The following is a 22,872-nucleotide window of genomic DNA, read 5'->3' on the forward strand; positions in this document are numbered from 1 at the left end:
AATCTGAAGAGCGGTCAGAGCTGCCGGCGCTGCTTCTGCAGGCCCCTGCCCAGTCTGTCTGTGAGAGCTCTCATCGCTTGTCAGGGGAGGACTGGGCCTTTGCACAGACATCCACCCCCACCCCCAGTGCCGGCCCCTGAAATAAAGCAAACTTTCCACCAACCTGGCCTGTTGATTGGGTTTTGAGTGACAAGCAGCCGGACCTACCACACACCCTCCAGTAACAGGAGAACCTGCCTGCCGCGCAGGGACCGTGTCTGCCTTCAGGGCAGGAACGCTGCTACCAGCCTGCGGCTGCAAAGGGGCTGCGTCTCCGCTGTGATTACACGGGGAGACGGAGGACGCGTCTTCCTCACTGTGTGTTGCCCAAAAGTCTTTTTCGAGACACACGCACAGGGTCCAGGAAGCTAGCCAGGACCAATGCAGGCAAACAATGGAGCTGATGAGCAAGTGAAAGTTCAGTTAAAAGCCCGTTTCCCTAAAGTGCATCCCCCCTGGGCTGGGCAGCCGGCAGCTTTTGACCCAGGGCATGAACAGAGTGGGCTGGGAAGGAGGGAGGTGCGGTGACCACTGGGGTAAGCCCTGTTGTGGGAGAGAAAGCAAGGATGGGAGTCCAGCTCCTCTGCTTCCAGGCAGGGCTGCAGTAAGGAGAGACTGCCACTGCGGCCTCCACATCTCAGCTGCCTCCCGGGCTTCCAGCTGGAGGTCAGGGGCACAATTACGGGCCTGATTTTATCATTGCTCGCGGGGTTAATACACACATCAGGATGAGCTGTTCTGCAGTTCAGAGGTCAGTAATCTGGGACGGGGTGGCAAGACGGGAAGACAGGCATCCCCAGCACGTCGCCTTTGTATTTAGATGGCAGACCCTGATTTTTTTCCTTCTTTTTAAAGCCTTTCTTGAACTTGTTACAATATTGCTCCCATATTATGTTTTGGTTTCTTGGCCGCGAGGCAGGTGGGGTCTTAGCTCCCCAACCAGGGATCCAGTCCGCAACCCCTGCAGTGGAAGGTGAAGTCTTAACCACTGAACACCCAGGGAAGCCCCTGGACGCTGGTCTTTTTAAATGTTCTAAATGAGCACAGTTTGCACGGAATGGGAATTCCATCTTCTGTCTCCATATTGGACGCAGGCTTATAGTTTTAGGTTCTTTGTGTGTTTTGCTCATAATGCAGACCTGACATCCGTATGGCTGGTGAGTCTCTGATGGGTGCTTTTGGTGCCCACCGACAGCTACCCAGCTACCAATTACTGTGTCCGTGTGCCCATCCCTCCTTCAGGGGACTTTGTTTTTTTAAGAGTTCATTTGCTGAAACTCCAATACTCTGGCCACCTGATGTGAAGAGCTGACTCATTGGAAAAGACCCTGATGCTAGGAAAGATCGAGGGCAGGAGGAGAAGGGGACGACAGAGGATGAGATGGTTGGATGGCATCACTGACTCAATGGATGTGAATTTGAGCAAGCTCTGGGAGGTAGTGATGGACGGGGAGACTGCTGCAGTCCATGGGGTCACAAAGAGCCACAGGTGCCCAGCTTGTGCTGACACCCTGAAGGGTCTGGGGGATGAAACCTCCCCGGGTAGCCTAAGCTTCTGACGGACGGCTTGGGACAAATTCCGAGGGAGTCATGTATGATCCAGGGCACTGCTGTCCAACAGAACATTCTGTGATGGTGGAACTGTTCTAGATCCATGCCATGCAAAACGGCGGCCACCAGCCCCAACTACTGAATCCTTGACATGTGGCCAGTACAATCAAGGAACTGAATGTTTAAAATCCTGAATCAATAAGTACACACACACAGGAATGAAACAGCAGCCTCCACTAGTCAGAATGCTCAGAAACTGAGAGACAAACGTTATGTGTTAAGGTAAGTTTTATTTTCAAGTTGCCTGAAAAGTACCTAGAAACTTTACCTTCTTTAAACTTTTGTTTCTGAAAACCGTTCCAAGAGGCATGAGTCCAATACATCTTCTTAGTAACTGGGAGACAGTGACTGTGGTCTAATCTTTCTGTTTCAATTACAGGAATGTCTTAGAACCTGAACACCAGTGGATGAAGAGTGTGGATATTAACTGCGGAAAGTGACAGGGATTGGGCTGAATTTGAACGAAGCCCAAGGAACAGCCCTGATCTTTGCAGGAACATCTTAGGATACTTGTATTCTGGTTATTGAGGTTTCATTGAAACATGAATAGTATTTTAATAGTTATCCTGCCAAGATTTTTGAGGCTGAAGGACAAAAAAATTAAATTACTGTTTTATTTCATTTTATTTACTTGAATGTCTAAGTGATCTAGGCCTGGTTCCCAGCCCCTGAAGGCTTCCTCTGTTCACCTCTGAGGCCAACAATGGGTACTCTCAGGATGCCCTTGCTGTTCCCCATCACCAACCATGATGTAAGTAGGAGAGAGTTCAGGGAGCTTCAGCTCTGGTCACTGTTGTCGTTTTTATTTTTGTGGTACTTCTGCTCTGCTACTGGATCTTGTTCTCTTCTTGCACCTGAGCCTTGAATATAACCTGTTTGGCATCTCAATCCACTCAGATAGGAGAAGCCATCTCGACTGTATCTCTGACCCAGAACAGATGCCCCCAAACCTCAGTCCGCTACGCTCTGTCCGTTGGACCAAACTCCTTTCAGAGCCTGCCCCACATTGTTCAATAATTCATTCTATGGACGTTCAAGGGCCCCAAGTTGCCAGCAACTATGCCAGCAGGGGCCACAGACATTATGGACACAGAGCTTCTAGGTAGAGAAAGAGACGTAGCAGGAGCAGTGAAAAGTAAACCCATTATCAAAAGCACGTACAGAAAGCCAGCCGCAGGAGCCAGGTCTGAAAGCAAGAGTCTGCTCTGATGTGCTTTGGAGCTCAGGATACAGGACTTCAGAGAAGGGACTGAAGCACATGGTGAGCTAGGATAAAGTCACATGAACAACAAAAGTGCACCCAAGCTGCTGACCACAGACCCCAGCAGCCCCACTTCCAGGGGAAGCACCCCAGCTGCAGGACTTGCCACGGGGTCTCCTGCTGAACAAGCTTCAAAAGCACAGTGGGACTTCCCCACATGACATTCTTTGTGCCACCAAGTGAAGACCCTTACTTGATTCTACCTGAACTTCAAGAGTAGACACACGTGTGGAGTTCATCTCACAGTGGATGGGATGCAGACCCAGGAAGGTGGATGGGGTGCAGACCCGGGAAGGCGGATGGGGTGCAGACCCGGGAAGGCGGATGGGATGCAGACCCGGGAAGGCGACTGGGCTGGGACCATGTCACTGGAGTCACTGTTTCCCATTAGGGAGAAACGGCTTTGTGTTGCCCTGTATATCGCCAGAAATGATATTAATCTAAGTGGCTAAAAATGTGTGCCTACATTCTGGAGGAACTCTCAGCTCCTGCTACAAGAGGAAGCAGTAATATCACATGTTGAAATAATTACCATTGATTAAAAGATTCAAACAGTAAAGTCCTCACACCCAGACACAAGACCATGGCTACCTGGTGGCAAGAAGTGGGTACGTGTGAACCGGGCTGAGCCAGGCCTCCTTTCTCCGTGGCATGCTGTCATAAATAAGCAGGTCCTTCTCAGTCAGCACAACCAGGGCTGGCTTCCACTGCTTCTCGCTGTCCCCAGGCACCTGGAACAGAAAGCAGAGAACCATCATGTGCCAGCCCGAGACGAGAGAAACTGGGAAGGAGAAGCTGGCAGCTCCCGTCAGAAGGCCCCACGCACAAGTGTCTTTTGGTTCAGGCCAGTCCCCAGGTGGCTCAGTGAATCTGCCGCCAATGCAGGAAGCACAGGAGACACCAGTCCATCCCTGGGTCGAAAGACCCCCTGGAGGAGGAAACGGCAACCTGCTCCAGTATTCTCGCCTGGAGAATCCCAGGGACAGAGGAGCCTGGTGGCCCCAGTCCACAGAATCGCAAACAGCTGGACATGATGCACGCACTTAAAATCAAAGTGAGAGTAAATTGTTTATTGTTGCAGGATGCTGGATCCTTGAAAATATGGTTTCTCAAGGGCCCTGGTTTACAGTCAGTGCTGCCAAGAAGTGGCCGGCAGCCAACACCAGTGGCGTTTCCCACCTGCCAGTCAGCACAGACATCTCTACTCACGGTGGAGTGCACACGTAGGGGAAGAAGCACTCCCAAGTGGCCCTCTGACAGAGTGCACTGCTTTTATTATGAAATGGTAGGTCTGAAAACTTCTGAATCAATATCCAGAGACTCTAAAAATGTAGCACAGAGGCAAACGTCTGTCTGCGCCGGCGTGAGACATAACAGCTCTTCCAAAAGCCGTTTGCTCTTTGATTGTTTCTGTGATTCAGGCATCATCTTGAAATTCTCTTGTTCTATTGAATGTTTATTTCCATTCATGGCAAATACTTCTTTAACTCAAGGGCTGAGATGACCTGGCAGGGATCCAAGAAGATTCAAATATTGGCTGGATGTTTGGACCAGGTGACCTTTAAGGGTCCTTTCAATCCTAAGATTGAATCTGTGTAGCTCAGATCTTATTTCATGGGTCATTCCTCCTCTGTCCAGTGTTGATTTGACCAAACTCCTTAAGTGTTCTTCCATTTATGAAAATGTCTTCCTTCCCATTTTAACTCTGGGCCCTGGGGTAAATCTTTCTGATCAGTTTGGAAAAGCTCAATACTCCAGCCTTGCTACTTAAAGCACGGATCATGTTCCAGCAGCATTGGCATGACCTGGACGCTTGCGAGGAATGCAGAACCTTGGCTCACCCCAGACCTATTGAGTCAGCATCTGCGTCTTCACCAGGTCTTCAGGGTTCATATGCTCATTAAAGATAAGAAACGCTGCTCTAGATGAAGTTAGGGTCGTCTCTGACTCTGGCAACTAATCCAGTGAGGGTTCAACTCTCTCTTAATGAACCACTATTCCGCATCGACTCAGAATGAAAGGAAACAGTGAACCAAGTAAACAAACTAATCAGGAAGCTAAATAAATGATAAAGCTAATTTCCTCCTTCCCTGTTCTTACCATTATCTTTTCTTAAGTGCCTCAGTGAGATCTGTGCTGAGTGGAAGCAAGTGTGTGCGGCTTTAGAAATGACTGATCAGAAAAGGCGATCTGCAGGATACGAGGGCTGCAGCTTGCAGGCTGCCTGAACCTGAGACCCCGCTCCATTATTCATGCCTGTGTGACTCGGGGCAAGTTGTTATTCTCTGTGCTTCTATTTCCCCCTGATAATGATAACATCAATATACAACAGTATATTCTGGAGCTAGAAGCCCTGGATATAAATCACAGCTCCACAGTGTGCTGCAAGATCCCACAAGATCAGGTGATACTGGGCAGGTCAGCGAATCTCTTTGTGTCCCCGTTTCTCTATCTGTGAAATGGGGAAATAATAGGACCTATAGAGGGTGGGTGTGAAGATTGAGTTAAAATATCTAAAATGCAGAATAAACACCATTTAGAGCCTGTTTATGGACATGAGATCAAACCAGTCAATCCTAAAGGAGATCAGTCCTGGGTGTTCATTGGCGGGACTGATGTTGAAGCTGAAACTCCAATACTTTGGCCACCTGATGAGAAGAGCTGACTCATTGGAAAAGACCCTGATGCTGGGAAAGATTGAGGGCAGGAGGAGAAGGGGACGACAGAGGATGAGATGGCTGGATGACATCACCGATTCAATGGACATGAGTTTGAGTAAACTCCAGGAGTTGGTGATGGACAGGGAGGCCTGGTGTTCTGCGGTCCATAGGGTCGCAATGAGTCAGACATGACTGAGCGACTGAATGACAGCTAAAGCCTGTTTAGCAGCATGGCCCTCATAAGGCAGGCGTGCAGATCAAATGAGACAGTGCATGTTATGTGCCGCACATGGTACCTGGCAGATGGTAAAACTCAGGGTGAGAAAATTGTGGAAGACTCAAGGATGTTTAAACTTTTCAAAAAAAGGTATTCTTTGGAAATGGCAACAATATGACAAAGTACTGACTTTCCTTGGGAAAAATGATAAGGCAAGCCAAGAATATTTTCGGTGCTGACAATTTCAATTCATCCTCCTCCCAGGAAGAATTCATTGCACAATGATCACTTTTCTCTTTTAATGCCCTTCTTCTAACAATTTCAAATAAGAATTTCCTTTTTAGAATGAAGAAATGTCCTGTAAAGTTATTAATACTAGAATATGAATGACTGCCTGGCTTATTTTCTCCTTTATGCATTTTATGCATACAAAAAAAATTGAGCTCTAGCTTATTACTTTTTCCAGCAGAACAACAGCATCTTTTAAGAGATTAAAATGAATTGACAGAGAAAGCAAAGTACCAGACCGTACAAGGTGAATAAGCTATGGTCTCAAGGCATAAAGTGTTTGGGGGTTGGAATAAGTTTTTTCCAGCCTCTACATTAACCATGAAATTAAAACATACTTGCTCCTTGGAAGAAAAGCTATGACAAGCCAGACAGCATATTATAAAGCAGAGACATCACTTTGCTGATAGAGGTTCGTATAATCAAAGCCATTGTTTTTCCATTAATCATGTACAGACGTGAGAGTTGGACCATAAAGAAGGCTGAGCACTGAAGAATTGATGCTTTTGAACTGTGGTGTTGGAGAAGACTCTTGAGAGTCCCTTGGACTGCAAGGAGATCCAACCAGTCCATCCTAAAGGAAATCAGTCCTGAATGTTCATTGGAAGGACTGAGGCTGAAGCTGAAGCTCCAATACTTTGGCCACCTGATGTGAAGAGTTGACTCATTGGAAAAGACCCTGATGCTGGGAAAGACTGAAGGCAGGAGGAGAAGGGGGTGACAGAGGATGAAATATTTGGATGGCATCACTGACTCAATGGACATGAGTTTGAGCAAGCTCTGGGAGACAGTGAAGGACAGGGAAGCCTGGTGTGCTGCAGTCCATGGGGGTGCAAAGAGTTAGACACAACTGAGCGACTGAACAACAACATTAAACTTAGTAAATTGCTTTTCCAGCTCATTACACAGGACTGGAGAAGCTATAGACAATCCTCCCAAAGTGCCTATCTTACCTAGTCAGATCTGATCCATTGACTTTGTCTGGAACCAGTCTTCTCAACATGAACACAACTAAGAATCCTTCTTCAAAAACAATATGAAGTTTGCGAAATAAACCTCAACAGTAAATACCCTCAGTAACATGCAGATCTTTCTAATTGTGGAATCATAAACTAGCCCACGTGTCAAGTGGTATATACAGGATGAACAATTCCAAAGCCCTAGAACAGTTTGTGACTTATTAAAAACCTCTGCTGACAGGTTAACTCTGCTCCTAGCAGACTCACAGAGGGTGCCCCCACCAACTCTGTGCAGAAGGTGTAGTCTGGTAGTACGTGCATGCTCAGAGGTAAGAGGAGTCTGCCCATGAGGACCACTGACTTTATAAGGAGAGAAAATCCATGTTGAAGAGCAGATTTTTAAAACCATACTTTGGGTCACATGAGCTCATATTGTAAAGTCTTTCAAGGACACTTTTATTCAGGCTTGAATATTTAGGCTGTTGTTTGGTGCTACCTTCTATTACAAATCCAAATTTTCTGGCATCCAAAGATTCTTTGATGTTAATGCAACAGTTCTGGGGTTGTGTCTGCATTTTACTGAAACATGACTCCTGAAACAGATGTGACAACTTCCACTCTAATCCCAGCTTCCCGCCATCAGATCTGCATCGACCAGAGTCTCAAGAACTGATCGTGTTTCTAATGAAGAAGGTGAAAGGAAAAAAACCAGGGAAACAGACCTTCAATTCTGAAATTATTCTGACACACAACTGAGCTAAACCCCGTAAAGAGTCATCCTATAGTCATCTCTGCAGAGCAGGAGAGACAAGGTTTACAAAATGGCAAGAAGAATCTAAGAGTAGAAAGAAGTCATCGCTAAGCATTGAGGGAACAGGGACTTTCCTGGTGGTCCAATGCAGGGGACATGGGTTCGATTCCTGATGGGGATACTAAGATCCCAGGAGCCGTGGAGCAACTACGCCCCTGCACCCGACCGGAGAGCCGCCGTGCTGACCGCCGGGTCTGGGCACTTGAGGGCCTGCGAGCCACACAGACTGCACCCACGCAGCACAACCAGAGTCCACGCATTGCAGGGGCTCCCGGGTGCAGCGACTAAGACCCGACGCAGCCAAATAAACATTACCAAAAACTAAAAAAGGCGAAGGAACACGCAGATATAAATGTATGACGTCAACATGCTGCACACTTGGAGCTCTACACAATGTTCTGTGTCAATTATATCTCAATTTAAAAGAGATATTAAAGGCAGAAGTCATTGAATCCTCAGCTTGAGACAGGACTCATAAGTCATCTAGTCATAAAACAAAATGTGCAACAACCGGAAGAGAGTGTATATAGGGCTGCAGCCTGGCTGGGGTCCCAGATTTTATGCCTTTATCTTCTGACAACTCACACCTCTGAGCAGCGTTCCTAACAAACACCGAAATACAGTTTGAAAACTGTTGACTTCATTTCCTCTAAAATATTTGAAATCTGCAGATTATTTTCAAAGAGATGGTTTTTCCAAAATCTTTCCGTGCCCTTTCTATAGGTATTTCAAAGAGAAGAATGATACTGTTGCCTCTTAGAGTTATACAGATAAAATGAATTCATACACAACCGAGTGCTTAGGAAAGTGTCCTGCATACAGGAAGCAGGCAAGCCTTAAACATATTAGCTTTTCTTTTGAACATTTTGCAATGTCTAGAAATACTGAATCACTAATTTGTGCACTTGGAACCAATAACGTGCTGTAGGTCAATTATACTTCAAAGAAACAGACAAACTTGTAGAAAGATCAGATTTGTGATTCAGAGGTGGGAGGAAAGGAAGAGGTATTGGAGGAAGATGGTCAAAAGGTACAAACTTCCAGTTATGAGGTAAATAAGTATTAGTGATGAATATGATTAATATAATTAACATTGCTGTGTGCTGTATATGAAAGTTTTTAAGAAAGCAAATACCAAGAGTTCTCATCACAAGGAAAAAAAATTTTTTTCTTTTTCTTTTATTTTGTGTTTTTATGAGATGGTGGATATTCACTAAACTTAGTGTGGTAATCAGTCCATGAGGTATGGTAGGTAAAATCGTTATGTTGTACACCTTAAACTTATACAGAGCTGTATGCCAATTATATCGAAATAAAACTGGAAGAAAAATAAATAAATAAAATTTAATATAAGTAAAAATTAACAAACAGTAAGTAAAGAGTCCTATGGAATTAAAAAAAAAAATTAGTCCTTCCTACTAAGAATATCGAATTAAAGATCTGAGTGACCTCGGATGAGAATTATTTACCTTTGCAGCTCTAATGTCCTTATCTGCCAAAGGGTGGGGTAAGTCTAAATTATTGCTAACAGCTTCTCCAAACTCAAAATCAGATCTTTTTTTTTTTTTTTCAGTATAAAGTTCTCTGCTTACAGGCTGGAACTGCTTTAGCTTCTAGACTCTTGCTTTAAACCTCTTCTCTTTCCCTCCTCACACCAACTCACTCTGCCCAACCTGCTTATTTTCTGCCTTCTACTTGAGCACAAGGTGAAGGGAGAAGAAGGAGGAAGAGCTCGGAGTTTTTGGAATCAGGTAACAACATCTTCAAAATCGAGCTTTACCAGTTCTCAGCTGGAACTGCTCTGAGCACTTGCTCACAGGTGTGGCAGCGGTGGTGGTTTAGTCGCTCAGTCCTGTCCAACTCTTTTTGACCCCGTGGACTGTAGCCCACCAGGCTTCTCTGTCCATAGGACTCTCCAGGCAAGAATACTGGAATGGTTGCCATGCCTCCTCCAGGGGATCTTCCTGACCCAGGGATTGAACCTGCGTCTGCTGCACTGCAAGCAGATTCCTTGCCACTGAGCCACCAGTGGTCTCCTGTGCATGTCATGTGAGCAGTAAATGCGATAACGTATATAAAGCACTTCCCATAAGGCAGGTGGGCTTCCCTCGTGGCTCAGACGGTAAAGACTCTGCCTGCAATGCAGGAGACCCAGATTCAATCCCTGGGTCAGGAGAATTCCAGGGACAGAGGAGCCAGGCGGGCTAGAGTCCACGGGGTCCCAAAGGGTCAGACGGGACTGAGCGACTTTCACCTTCACTTTTTTATATGGTTGGTACTGGCAGCTTGACTCTGTCCATTTCACACCTCAAGCACACTCTTCCTCCAGCCATGCTGCTTGGGAAGGAAGGTCTAGGACAGACAGTCACTTACAGGAGAGGTAAAGACGTCCGGAAGGGAAGACGGTCAATCACAACCTCGTTTTAGAGATTGTGGTTACCTTGACAACCTTTTTTATAAGATTTTTTTTTTCCTGATGTGGACCATTTTCAAAGTCTTTATTGAATTTGTTGCAGTACTGCTTCTTTTGTTGTTTTATGTTTGTTTGGGGTTTTTTTGGCCACAAGGCACGTGGGATCCTAGCTTCCTGACCAGGAATTGGAGCCTCCACCCCCAGCACTGGAAGGCAAAGTCTTAACCACTAGACTGCCAGGGAAGGCCCTCGACTTTAACGTCTTTTCATTTCAGGTTGCTAAGTATTTAGAACAAAGGACAAGATACCAGGGTAAAATAATTAGCAGTTATCAACTTCCAGATGCTTTACAAACATTAGATAATTACCTGCACCAACTCTCAGAGAGGCGGATAAAGATCATCTCTACACTACCAGAAGAAGAGGGACGGGTTAAATGAGGCCACGTGGGAGACAGGGGCCGCTCAGCAAGTCCACGTGGCCTGCGGCTCTCCTCCAGCTGGTCCTGAACTGCCTCCAGACCTGCAAGGTGGGAGCCCGATGGGACCTCCACACCTGGATGCAGAGGAGATGGAGAGAGAGGAGAGAGGAGAAAGGGAAAGAAAGCTGGGAAAGGAAGGCTCAGGATAGGGTTCTGGGGAAGCCTCCGGTTCACAGGACTTAACTCCTCACCTCTCATACAAATCCCAATTTGTTTGGCACCTGGATAACACAAGGAATTCAAGAGTGGCTTACAGTGTGGAGCAGACTGGGTGATCTCTTTGTTTAACGGGTGTCAAGACAAGGATAAAAAATGTTAGAGAAAGCTAAGTGAAAACTATGGGATGAAAAATATAGTTTGACTATTGGACACTTGGAACATTCCCTGGCGACTCAGCAGTAAAGAATCCACCTGCAATGCAGGAGACGTGGGTTCGATCCCTGGGTCGGGAAGATACCCTGGAGGAGGAAATGGAAACCCACTCCAGTGTTGTTGCCTGGAGAATCCCATGGACAGAGGAGCCTGGCGGGCTACAGTCCATGGGGTCGCAAACAGTCTGGACATAACTGAAGTGACTGAGCATGCACACACATATATTTCAATATGAACTCAACTCATCTTATCTGCAAAGACCCTATTTCCAAACCAGGTCACCTTCTAGATTTAGGGGGCAGGCTTAAGACAAGAAATTCATCATAAGAAAATGGTCTGAATCTACTACATCTTCAGTTTTCAGTTTTATTTTTTTCCACTGTGAATACTTGTAGACTTGGAGTACATTTGTTGAAAGTTATCTTATTTACTGAGTATGCAGAAGGTCAGATGCTAATGGACTCTAGCAGAGGCCTTGATGACTCTATTAAAAGTAACGCCTTGGTCCCTGGGATCTCATAATGAAGCTAACCTTAGGGCAGATGACTCATATCCAGGGAGATCGGTGCAGAGCCAGGTTTAAATCTCCTCTCATCACAGAGCATCACGCAAAGAGGAGGCGGGAGGTGTGACAAGGTCCAGTTCCCATCATGCCCAGAGCATCCCCGTCACACCGGAGCATTCCAGTCACGCCAACTGGACCTTTCAACCACCTTGCCTCATTGGGTTACTACTACTGAGATAGCTCTTCAAAGTGATAACAGTCTAAGAGACACCCCAGGAAGGGATTCCAAGGTCTCTTCAGGTTGGATGCATGAGACAAGTGCTCAGGGCTGGTGCACTGGGAAGACCCAGAGGGATGGGATGGGGAGGGAGGCAGGAGGGGGGATCAGGATGGGGAACACATGTAAATCCATGGCTGATTCATGTCAATGGCAAAAACCACTACGATATTGTAAAGTAATTAGCCTCCAACTAATAAAATTAAATGAAAAAAAAAAGATTGCTGGATTCTACTTGGAGCTCTTTCTATCTCTGTTTTACAGTGAGTGCAGGCTAAACATAGTCAACGTGGACTAATGACTTGAAAGAACCAGATCCATCCACTCAAGCCTGTGCCTTACTAAGTTTGGGATGATTTTCCACCCAACAGTCTTCCCTGGTGGCTCAGACGGTAAAGAGTCTGCCTGCAATGCAGGAGACTGGTGTTCAGTCCCCAGGTTGGGAAGATCACCTGGAGAAGGAAATGGCAACCCACCCCAGTATTCTTGCCTGGAGAATCCTCATGGACAGAGGAGCCTGCCGGGCTACAGTTCATGGGGTCGGAAAGAGTTGGACAGGACAGAGCGACGTTCCCTTTCCACCCTACACCTGCCTCTGCCTTTTGAAAAACAGGACAGCCCTGCTGGAGCCTCTGCTACAGGAAAACAAATCCCGCCATCCCTCCTCCTTTTTACCCTTTCCTCCACCTCAATCTAATTAACTCTCCTTCCAGGGAAAAAGGTGTCCAGATCTAGTAACTAATTGTTCATCTCTAATTGTCCCGACCTAGGAACTGCCATTGCATGTTGCTTCAGTCGTGTCCAATTCTTTGCGATCCTATGGGCTGTAGCCCACCGGCCCCTCTGTCCATGGGATTCTTCAGGCATGAATACTAGAGTGGGTTGCTGTGCCCTTCTCCAGGGGATCTTCCTGACCCAAGGATCAAACCCAGGTCTCCTGCATTGCAGGCGGATTCTTTACCAACTGAGCCATCAGGGAAGCCCTTCGAGAAGAAGAATGAGCACTAAAATATTGCCAGTAGTTGTCCTTGACTTGTGTTAATCCAAACACACACACTCACTAGGTTATCTTATTTTTAAAAACATTATTATTATTCTGCAGCCTAGGTGCTATTTATAGTAAGGTGAAATAAACAGTTGATTATGTGCTGGAATTTGAAAAACTTGTACTTCTTTCTGCCGTTATAGCTCCATTCCACTTATTTAACTTTTTTAAAGAACAGAGGATCTTCCAGCTTTGTCGCAGTGTGAGGAATCTTTAGCTGCCGCACGCAGTCTCTGAGCTGTGGCGTGTGGGATCCAGCTCCCTGACCACGGATCACACCCAGGTCCCCTGCTTTGGGAGCAGAGTCTTAGCCACTGGACCTCCAGGGAGTTTCCCCATTTAACCTTTGTTTCTGTTTAGGTTGAATTATGTGGGGTTCTTGCCTTTTTTGATTGGAGTGTAATTGCTTTACAATTTGTGTTACGTTTCTGCTCTATAACACGGCAGCCGGAAGTACACATATCTCTCTTCTTCTTGAGCCTCCCTCCGCACCCCACCATCCCACCCCTAGGCCCTTACGGAGCACTGCTCTGAGTTCCCTGCGTTATCACGGCCGCTTCCTACTGGCTGTGCACTCCATGCACGGTGGTGTATGCACGTCAGTGCTCCTCTCCAATTCGTCCCATATATTAATGTGAGTCTAGAAATCTAGAAAAACGGTACTGATGCCCCTATTTGCAGGGCAGGAATGGAGACGCAGATGCAGAGAAAGGACTTGTGGACACCGCGGGGGGAGGAGAGGGGAGAACCGCTGCGCTTAGAGTCCAAGATTTGTTCGCAGCTCCCCTCAGGGCCTGGGCTTGACTGGGAACATGCTGGGTCTCCCCCAGGACAGGGCTGCTCCCTGCGGACCACTCAGAACACCGGCTGTTTGGAATGCAGACCTGCAGTTTGCACGAAACTGCGTTCTTTAGAGTGCTTCAGAATCATTGATTCTTTTAAATCTGTAAACATTCCCTTTTCATCTTGTTTACTTATGTGCTCAGCCCAATCCTTTCTGAGAAAAGTCCAGAAGTAAATTTCAACTGCCTGAATTATAGAATGCTATAACTGAGTAACGTCAGGGTTGTTTGGGGTTTGCTGGCCTCAAGTCTCTCAAGAGGCAGCTGAGAGGTCTGGAGAGAGCGTGTGTGCTTAGTCGCTTCAGTCTGCCTGGACCCGTGAAGGCAACACGTCCTGTTGTTTCATCCACCCAGTTTGTGGCTGTTTGTTATGGCACCGAGCTGTTTCACTTTTCTGAACCCTTTCAGCATTTCCTGGCATTTATTATATCCCTATCTTATAGAAGAAGAAATGTGGTTCAGATAGGTCACGGACAAGCTAAGGTCACACTAGCTCCTGTCTTCAGCGCTGTGATGATCACAAAGCTGCCTCCCGTGAGGAAAGGGGCAGGATGTGGGCAAACGGGGAGAGGCAGGAAGGGCTGGCAGGGACCCCGCGGCACCGCCTCCCCTGCTGGAGGGCAAGGCGTTCTGGCCGGCGGCAGGCTCCTCCGGTGCAGCTTCATCAGGCTGGACACCGGTTTAATCTGAGTTCCGAACGCCTTCCTAATCACAGAAGCTCCTGACTCCCCAAGTCTCACATCTGATTAAAGTAATTCAAGACTAAGACGTAAAGAACTCATAACCCATAAGACGCTGTTCCATAAAGGGATATTTCTGTTCTTAGCACGTAGCTGGGACAAAATTAGCGTCTCATGTTTATTCTCCATCACACACTGAGGGCTGGAAAATGAGACAGTTTGTTTTCCAAAGGGGGTGAAACACCCCACTATACTATAAATTTAATTGGCATGATTTTGTTGTTTTAGTAAACCCATTTCTTCGTGGGTTCGGCTTACCCCAATACAAATGTTAGCAAATTCTAAGAAAGTGAAGTCCAATTTAATACACTGTGTAGTTTTAAATCAACCACATATCATACGTTAAGGGACAAATAACAGGTAAGTACAGTAGGCTGTGAAATAGTGTTTGAACATTTGTAAACTACCAAACTTCTCTAGATGTTAGAACCGTTAGAAAGTTAAGCGGATTCTGACCCTTCCATTTCATGGCTTAAAATAACACTCGCTTCAAAACACACACTTTCAGGACTTCCCTGGTGGCCCAGCAGTGAAGACTCCGTGTTCCCTCTGCAGGGGGCACAGGTTGATCCCTGGCTGGTGAACTAAGACCCCACGTCCTGTAGGATGCAGGCTCTCCGCTCCGGCTGCGGTTGGAGCCCAGGGTCCGTGACCACTGTGCTCGCCACGGGAGTTCCTCACGTGCCCCATGCCCGCCACCTCCCTGGGGCTCAGGCTGTGAAGAACCGGCCTGCAATGCGGGAGACCCGGGTTCCATCCCTGGGTCAGGAAAAACCCCTGGAGGAGGCATGGCAACCCACTCCAGTGTTCTTGCCTGGAGAATCCCAAGGACAGAGGAGCCTGGCGGGTTGCAGATCACAGGGTCACAAGGAGTTGGACATGACTGAGTGACTTTCACTGGGTGTGAGCTGTCCACACTCAGCTTCCAGAGATGAAGGAAAGGCTTCTTCTAATCTGTAACGCTCACAGATAATTACATTAGGCTTCTCTCAGTCTGCTGGGGAAAAGCTATTTTATACTTTCATTAACTCCAAAGGGCTATATCAATTCCAGTCCCTGTTTGGTAAACAAATTATCTTTGACTTACAGCCTTTCCTTCTCTAATGCCCAGGAAATTTGCCCTTTAAAGGGATCGTAATAGGCAGCAGAAATTTGTAATTTTTAAAAAAGTTATCTTTTGAAAGACAGTTGACATTATCACTAAATCCAAAAGAGCAAATTATTTTAAAACCTAGTCTATGTTTCAGCATCCTCTGTTTTGTTTTCACTGCATCTTTGGGCTTCCTTATCTATTTCCTCATTTTATTAATTCTTCAAAGGAGAAAACCAAAAGTTCTTTGAAGGAATAAGTCATGAGGATGTAATATACAGCATAAAGCAGACGGTCAATAACATTGTAATAACTGTGTGTGGTGGATTTATCGTAGTGACCATTTTATACTGCATGCAAGTATGAAATTATTATATCATATATCTGAAGTTAAAATAATACTGTACATCAACTATATTTCAATTAAAGAAAAGACTATCAAAGGCAAAAAAATGTAGGGAGTGTTGGCCTCAAAAACACATCAGCGTTTTTTTTTTTTTTCCACAAAATGTTCTGTATTATGCATCACAGCTGCCAATATGCCCTCTGAAGTTTTCAACTTCTTTTTTTTTTTTTTCCCCAATTTTTGACCTTGCCCCATGCATGTGAGGTCTTATTTCCCCGGCAAGGGACTGAACCCACAACCCCTGCACTGGAGGTGTGGAGCCTTAACCACTGGACCACCAGGGAAGTCCCTGAAGTTTTCAGCTTTTTAATGACACCAGAGATTTAGGGCACATCAGCATTTTCTAAAGTCATGGCCTAGTCAAACAGGTATTCAATAACGCCAGACACTATTCCACTATTAACTGTGTGAAAAAAGAACATGTTTGCTTTGAGTTGCATATTTCAAGGTTTTATAACTAAACAAAAAAATGAAAAAGCATTCATTTTACAGACATCTCAAACTGTGTTTGTCCAAGGACGAATGACAAATTCCAAAGTCCCCTTATCCTACTTTTGTTTCAGTGCCTTCATAAAGCCTGTCCCAACTGGGAAGATTTTTTTTTTTTTCTCTCTCTGACCTCCTGGAAGCAAGGAGGCAATCTGTATTAAGATCATAAATCTTGTTGTCAGACAGTTCTAGTCTTTGAGTCAGCTCAGCTATTGACACTGTGATCTTGACCCAGTTTTCCCTATGCTTCAGTTTCCACATCTGTAAAATGGGGGTAATTAAAGTCCCTCTCCTATGAGATTACTTGAAGGATGGAATCAGATAATGTGTGTACATGTTTTATAGCACACTGCCTGGCAAATACTAAGTCCTCAAAAATCACTGTTTCTCAACATTTGGTGTGCAGACCATCTGCTTTCAAACTAGCTGGGCTGCTAGTTACAAATTCAGACATCTGCCCATTCTAAGATCCAGTTCTTCAAAAATGCTGGGGGTGGCACTGGGAACATGCATTTATACCAAGGGGCCTGGGAAGTTATGTGCCCACTATTCTTTGAGAACATCACCAGTGTTAACTGCCATGACCACAGTCATCATGAACAGAGCACTCACTTTCCACCCCTAATTTCCAAAGACCAGTTTCCCTGGATTCTCGGCCTTGGTGTCACGAGGGGATTCCTTAAGCATACAGATTCCCAACCCCCTCACCCAGCGAACCGCACAGTGTACCTGGGGGCTGACACTACACATCTCTCCTTTCTGATCTTCTTCTGGAGATTCTGATGCTCAACCTGCTTTGAGAGTTCCTGGCCCACATAACTCATTCTGACCCTGGATCATAGCCCTTTCTTTTTTAACCATTTAGTCAGTGTCTATGATGCTATGATAAATGTCTGTTGCTAAAATGAGCTGACCAGAATAAAGGTGTGCTGGCTGGAGTAAACCTCTCATCTACAATCGGCTCTGCTTGGGGATTTCTCCCCTTCATTTCTTCCTAATATAATGTCCATGGACATTTAATTCCTGTACAGTAGTTTCTCCAAACTCTAGTCATTAATGTACCATTTTCAAAATCTTTCTTGTATTTACTTATTATGAGAACAACTGCTAGCTGCCCACCCAAAATCTATTCTCTCTTTTTTTATTAAAGGAATTAGAATTAACCAAAATTATTAGGTGTGACTATATGCGAGGTTAAAACATTCTTACTCTTAGCTCCGGTTTCCATAGGCCTTCATGTTCACCCTCCTCTGACAATTCCAGCACAGGGATGACCCCCACCTCTATTCTATTAGGATTGCTTAAGCATCTGAGTTCATATACATCCGTTTAATCACACATCCAGGCCCCTCCTTCTCTGAAAAGAAGTCTCTTTCTTATCTACAGCACACTCTTTGTAGCAGGGACCAATATAAATGTTATTTCCAGATAGAAAAATCACTGTGAAACATAGGGTGACATGTGCCTTTCTCTCTCTATCCTAAGCAGAATTAAATGAGACACAGGAAGGCATGTTTCAAATGCAGTAACACGTCAGGGTTGAAATCTTTCTAAAGGTGGACATTTCTGGATGTTCCTGAACCTCCCGGGAGCGCTTTTAATGACAGGTTTCATGTAAAATTAGCCTCATACTAATTAAATCTGAGATCTAACTTCAGTGTATAAAAGTGATAAGGTAGCACACTAACTACTGAGAATCTAAAAAGAATGTTGCTTTCTGTAAAAAGTCTTTCTTATCACTTTTTCTGGCCTGCTTTCAGAACTCATTCACTCATTCACAGAGCATTTACTTGGCATAAATTGTGTGCCAGGCCCCCTGCTCAGGGTCTCGGTCACTTAATGGCAGTGGGAGGCAGACAAGGCGGAAGAGAAAGCAGATCAGCAACCAGCATGAAAATGTTAACTTGGAAAGTTATAAGGGGCGAAACAGGCTGAATTTAACTAAATTCATTTCAAATGACTTAAATACAGAACGTGGCTGAAATTTTCACCTACAAATAGCTTTCTGTACTTTCCAGTGACACTGCCATGTTCTAACTCTGGGGAGAATACTTTCAAATGTAAACTTTGGCCTCCACGTTATTTAGCGGATGCCCTGAGTGCAACCTGGCTCCTCCCTTCTGGTTTCCCCAGTGCCTCCCATTGATCTAATTTAAGAACATAACAGTATCTACTTCACAGGGTAACTGAGAGCCAAATGAAGTAACACAGGAAAAGTGGAAGTCTTGGAAGCGTTATATAAATACCAACAGGACACATGTTTAAAAGTACACAGTCACTAATAATGCTCCCTGGAACTGCCACTGTCTGCAGGGCTTATCACTTACGAAGTGATGCCCACTGTTACACCAGCACCTCCTTAACAAGTCTGATCCTGGCTACCCCTGTGCTGTTCATAAGGTCTCAACTGAGCACAAACAACAGCACTTTTGATTCTCCGGAATGTGCTGTCCTCAAGGCATTACATAATTATCCCGGGGACTGGTTCCTTGGCCTTTCATGGGTACCAAGGCCCACAGATGCTCAAGGCCCTTAATGGGAGCGCCGTCGGCCCTCCGTATCCACCGATGCAGAGCACACAGGCTGGGAGAGCTGACGGCTCTTCCCCTAAATAAAGCATCTGCAGAAGTGGGTAATACCAAAACATACACCCTAATATGTCTGATGCTCAGAGTCATGGATTCTGGGACACCTGTCTCCTAGATTTTCATTGGTCCTTGGATCATCTGAAGTTCTGAAAGTAAGGAAATTTTGGAGTTCTGAAAATTTGCCAACCCCAACACCACAAAATCACTGCAGATGGTGACTGCAGCCATGAAATTAAAAGACACTTGCTCCTTGGAAGAAAAGTTATGATCAACCTAGACAGCATATTAAAAAGCAGAGACATTACTTTGCCAACAAAGTTCTATTTAGTCAAAGCTATAGTTTTTCCAGTGGTCATATATGGATGTGAGAGCTGCACTATAAAGAAAGCTGAGCGCCAGAAAATTGATGCTTTTGAACTGTAGTGTTGGCAAAGACTCTTGAGAGTCCCTTGGACTGCAAGGAGATCCAACCAGTCCATCCTAAAGGAAATCAGTCCTGAATATTCATTGGAAGAACTGATGCTGAAGCTGAAACTCCAATACCTTGACCACCTGATGCGAAAAACTAACTCATTTGAAAAGACCCTGATGCTGAGAAAGATTGAAGGTGGGAGGAGAAGGGGACGACAGAGGATGAGATGGTTGGATGGCATCACTGACTCAATGGACAAGTTTGAGTAAACTCTGGGAGTTGGTGATGGACAGGGAGGCCTGGCGTGCTGCAGTCCACGGGGTCGCAGAGAGTCGGACACGACTGAGCCACTGAACTGAACTGAGCTGCACAAGAACGTACTTCTTGTATCTCCCTCTTTTTTTTTTTTTTTGGCTACGTCACAAGACGTACAGGATCTTAGTTCCCTGACCGGGGTTTGAACCCCAGCAATGGAAGTACAGAGTCCTAAGCATCAAATCGCCAGGGAAGTTCCCTTGTCTTCTCCTCTTTTGTTTCCAACACTTACTTCTTCCTATAGCATCTTCTTATGTGCTTTTCATGTACCAAACACTGTTAGATTTAGTCAACTTCATCTCCACCTTTTGACCCTTAGATAGTCAGTGACCTTTTTCATTAGAGCCACTTTTTTCCCTCCATCCATCTTAAGACCTGAGGATCAAAGGCTTGCATGGTATTCTAGGTAAGATTTGCCAGAGACACGTAACTCTGGGACCTCTTCACTCTCTGCCAGGAAGGACTTTCTGAGAAGAACTCTACTTTAAATTTACCATGTGGGGAGCGTAAGGTCTGGGACAGAAGCGTATCACCCACACAAATGTGCTCAGTCACAGACGGGCAACAGCTGGGGTCATCAATGGCCCTGCTTTGTGAGTCTGTAAAGGCACTCACTCGTTCTGGTCTCTTGCCTCATACTAACCTCACCTCCAACAGATTTTGAGGTCCTTTCCAGCCTCGTCCCCCAAGGGTGAAGACCACCAGTCCAGTCTGCACACTTTTCCCTCCCACACCCGTAAAAAGTGTTCTTTCATCTTCGTTGTGTGCAAAGGAATATGGGTTAGATTAAAGGAATCGATTGCCATAATATGCAAGCATTTGGTCCCAGTGGCTGCAAAGAGCCATTCTCATAAAATTGAATTGAAAAAGGGATCCTTCAGTTAAAGACAGACGATGATGATGATGATGAAAACAAATAAAAAAAATAGACCACTTGAGTTTAATTTTACCACTTTCTTATATAAAGAGAATGAAAAAGTGCAAGTGTTAGTCACTCAGTCGAGTCTGACTCTTTGCGACCCCGTGGACTGTAGCCCACCAGGCTCCTCTGTCCATGGAATTCTCCAGGCCAGACAGAATACTGGAGTGGGTGGCTGTTCCCTTCTCCAGGGGATCTTCCTGACCTCGGGATTGAGCTCAATTCTCCGGAATTGCAGGCGGATTCTTTACTGTCTGAACCAAACTGGGATGAATCTCTTCCCACTGTTTCTATTGTAAGTCACTAAGGACCTACAGTCGACCCTATTCATGAGAAAAGTTAAGTCATCTATGAGCATCAATTGTTTTAAATGTGAAAAAAGTCGGAAAGCTTTGCTAGAAAGCTGCTTGGACAAAAATGATAAATGAACAGTCCTACATCCAACTAAGGATCTGAACAATTGATAAAAGCCCATTCACACCATCAGAACAGGCCCTCCTAACTAAATGAGGTACTCAGTGTTCACTCGTGGAACAAATGTTTGTGAGCACATGCTGTATGCCAACAGTACACCAGGAGTCGGTGTGCACGTTACGACAAGCAGAGCCAGATGGGACTTTCCAGATGGAGCTCATAGGCTGCAGGAGGAGGCAGATGTCACAGGAGTCCCCAGCCAAACAATAAATATCCATTTTAAACGCTGCTGGTGCTGCCACTCACCCTGAGGCTCACATCAGAGTTCTACTGAGTCAAGTCCACTTGCTCTTACTCAGGGAGCTTTGCTCATCTTAACTTTGAAATTCCCTTCGCATTAAATGCCATTCAAGGCAAGGGCTAACACGGGTCAGTGAATTTGAAATGCACACCTGGAACAACAGGTGCATGGAGGTTGCTGGCTTCCTGTAAATACTTCTGCAAACAGCAGATTCCTTTGCAAATGATCCTTCACCCACACCATGTTTGCAGGCTTTTTTTTTTTTTTTGCAAATGTTTATACAGCTGTTAAAAAGAAAAACCAGGAAAAACAACTTTGGGGACTGAAAAAAAAAAAAAAGCCAACCAAAATAGATATTCCTCTCTTGCTTTGATTTTCCATTTTCTCAGACTTTAAAAAACTCCATTCCAGGGAGTTTTGATTCACGGGGCAGATAATTAGGAGAACTGTGAGGTCACAGTGAAGTTTACTTATGGCAACAGGTGTGATAGTCAAGCTATTACCAACCAGCACAGCCCCACCAACCAGAGTGGGAGCCTGGAGGAGGCAAGGCCCAGAGGCAGGGACAGAGCAGGCCTGGGAGGCGGCCCCACCATCCCACAGCATGTCGCTCCTGCCTTCTACAAAGGGCCAGCACTTTTCAGTCTCACGTCTGATTCCATTATTTCAAGGTCTCCCGTCTAATCATATCTTTATTGAGCACATCCATTGTCATTTTATCCCAGGAACTAAATAGTGATGAGTCCCTGCCTTCATGAGTAGTCCCTGCCTTCATGAAACTTAAGAGTCTATGCTGGTGACAAGACAAAAAAGCAAGGAAACACAAAATGATTCCACACTGTAAACATAAACGAAGCAGGTGATGGGAAAAGGGGGCAGGGAGAGGGAAAGACTTATATAAGCTCATTCTTATCAGGATCCTTAGGGCTTAAAGGGGCTTCCCTTGGGGCTCAGAGGGTAAAGAATCCACCTGCAATGCCGGAGAGCCAGGTTTGATCCCTGGGTTGGGAAGATCCCCTGGAGGAGGGCATGGCAACCCACTCCAGTATTCCTGCCTGGAGAATCCCATGGACAGAGGAGCCTGGTGGGCTCCAGTCCACGGGGTCGCAAGCAGTCGGACACGGCTGAGCGACTGACACTCACACTAGTGCTTAAAGGGTTAGTCTTGTACAAGGCACCCGCACCCTAAGAAGGGACAAAGCACTAAGCCCATAAATGAACTGCTAGTGACAGAGTTTCAGCCACAAAGTGGCATAGTGAGAACATTATTTGGGGGGATGGCATGTTGGACGGGCTTTTTCCTAATCCCATAAATCACCTCATCTAGAAAGCCATCTGGGGAGTCTATTTTTAAAGCTGGCTCAAATTCACAAGTACAAAAAAGTCCTTGTCTTAAAGAAGGGAAATACTGAACTGT

The 22,872-nt window shown here is 45.6% G+C and overlaps 1 protein-coding gene across 1 annotated transcript in view; it reads right to left on the reverse strand.

Moving 5' to 3' along the window:
• The window catches only part of SNTB1 (syntrophin beta 1), a 239,868-nt gene that overhangs the window by 26,896 nt on the left and 190,100 nt on the right, over positions 1–22,872 (reverse strand). The window contains exon 4 of the mRNA XM_061123889.1: positions 3,503–3,642. Within this exon, the coding sequence (XP_060979872.1) occupies positions 3,503–3,642 (140 nt within the window). The remainder of the gene's footprint in view (positions 1–3,502; positions 3,643–22,872) is intronic.

The sequence above is a fragment of the Dama dama genome, chromosome 21 (assembly GCF_033118175.1).
Source record: "Dama dama isolate Ldn47 chromosome 21, ASM3311817v1, whole genome shotgun sequence".
Taxonomy (NCBI): domain Eukaryota; kingdom Metazoa; phylum Chordata; class Mammalia; order Artiodactyla; family Cervidae; genus Dama; species Dama dama.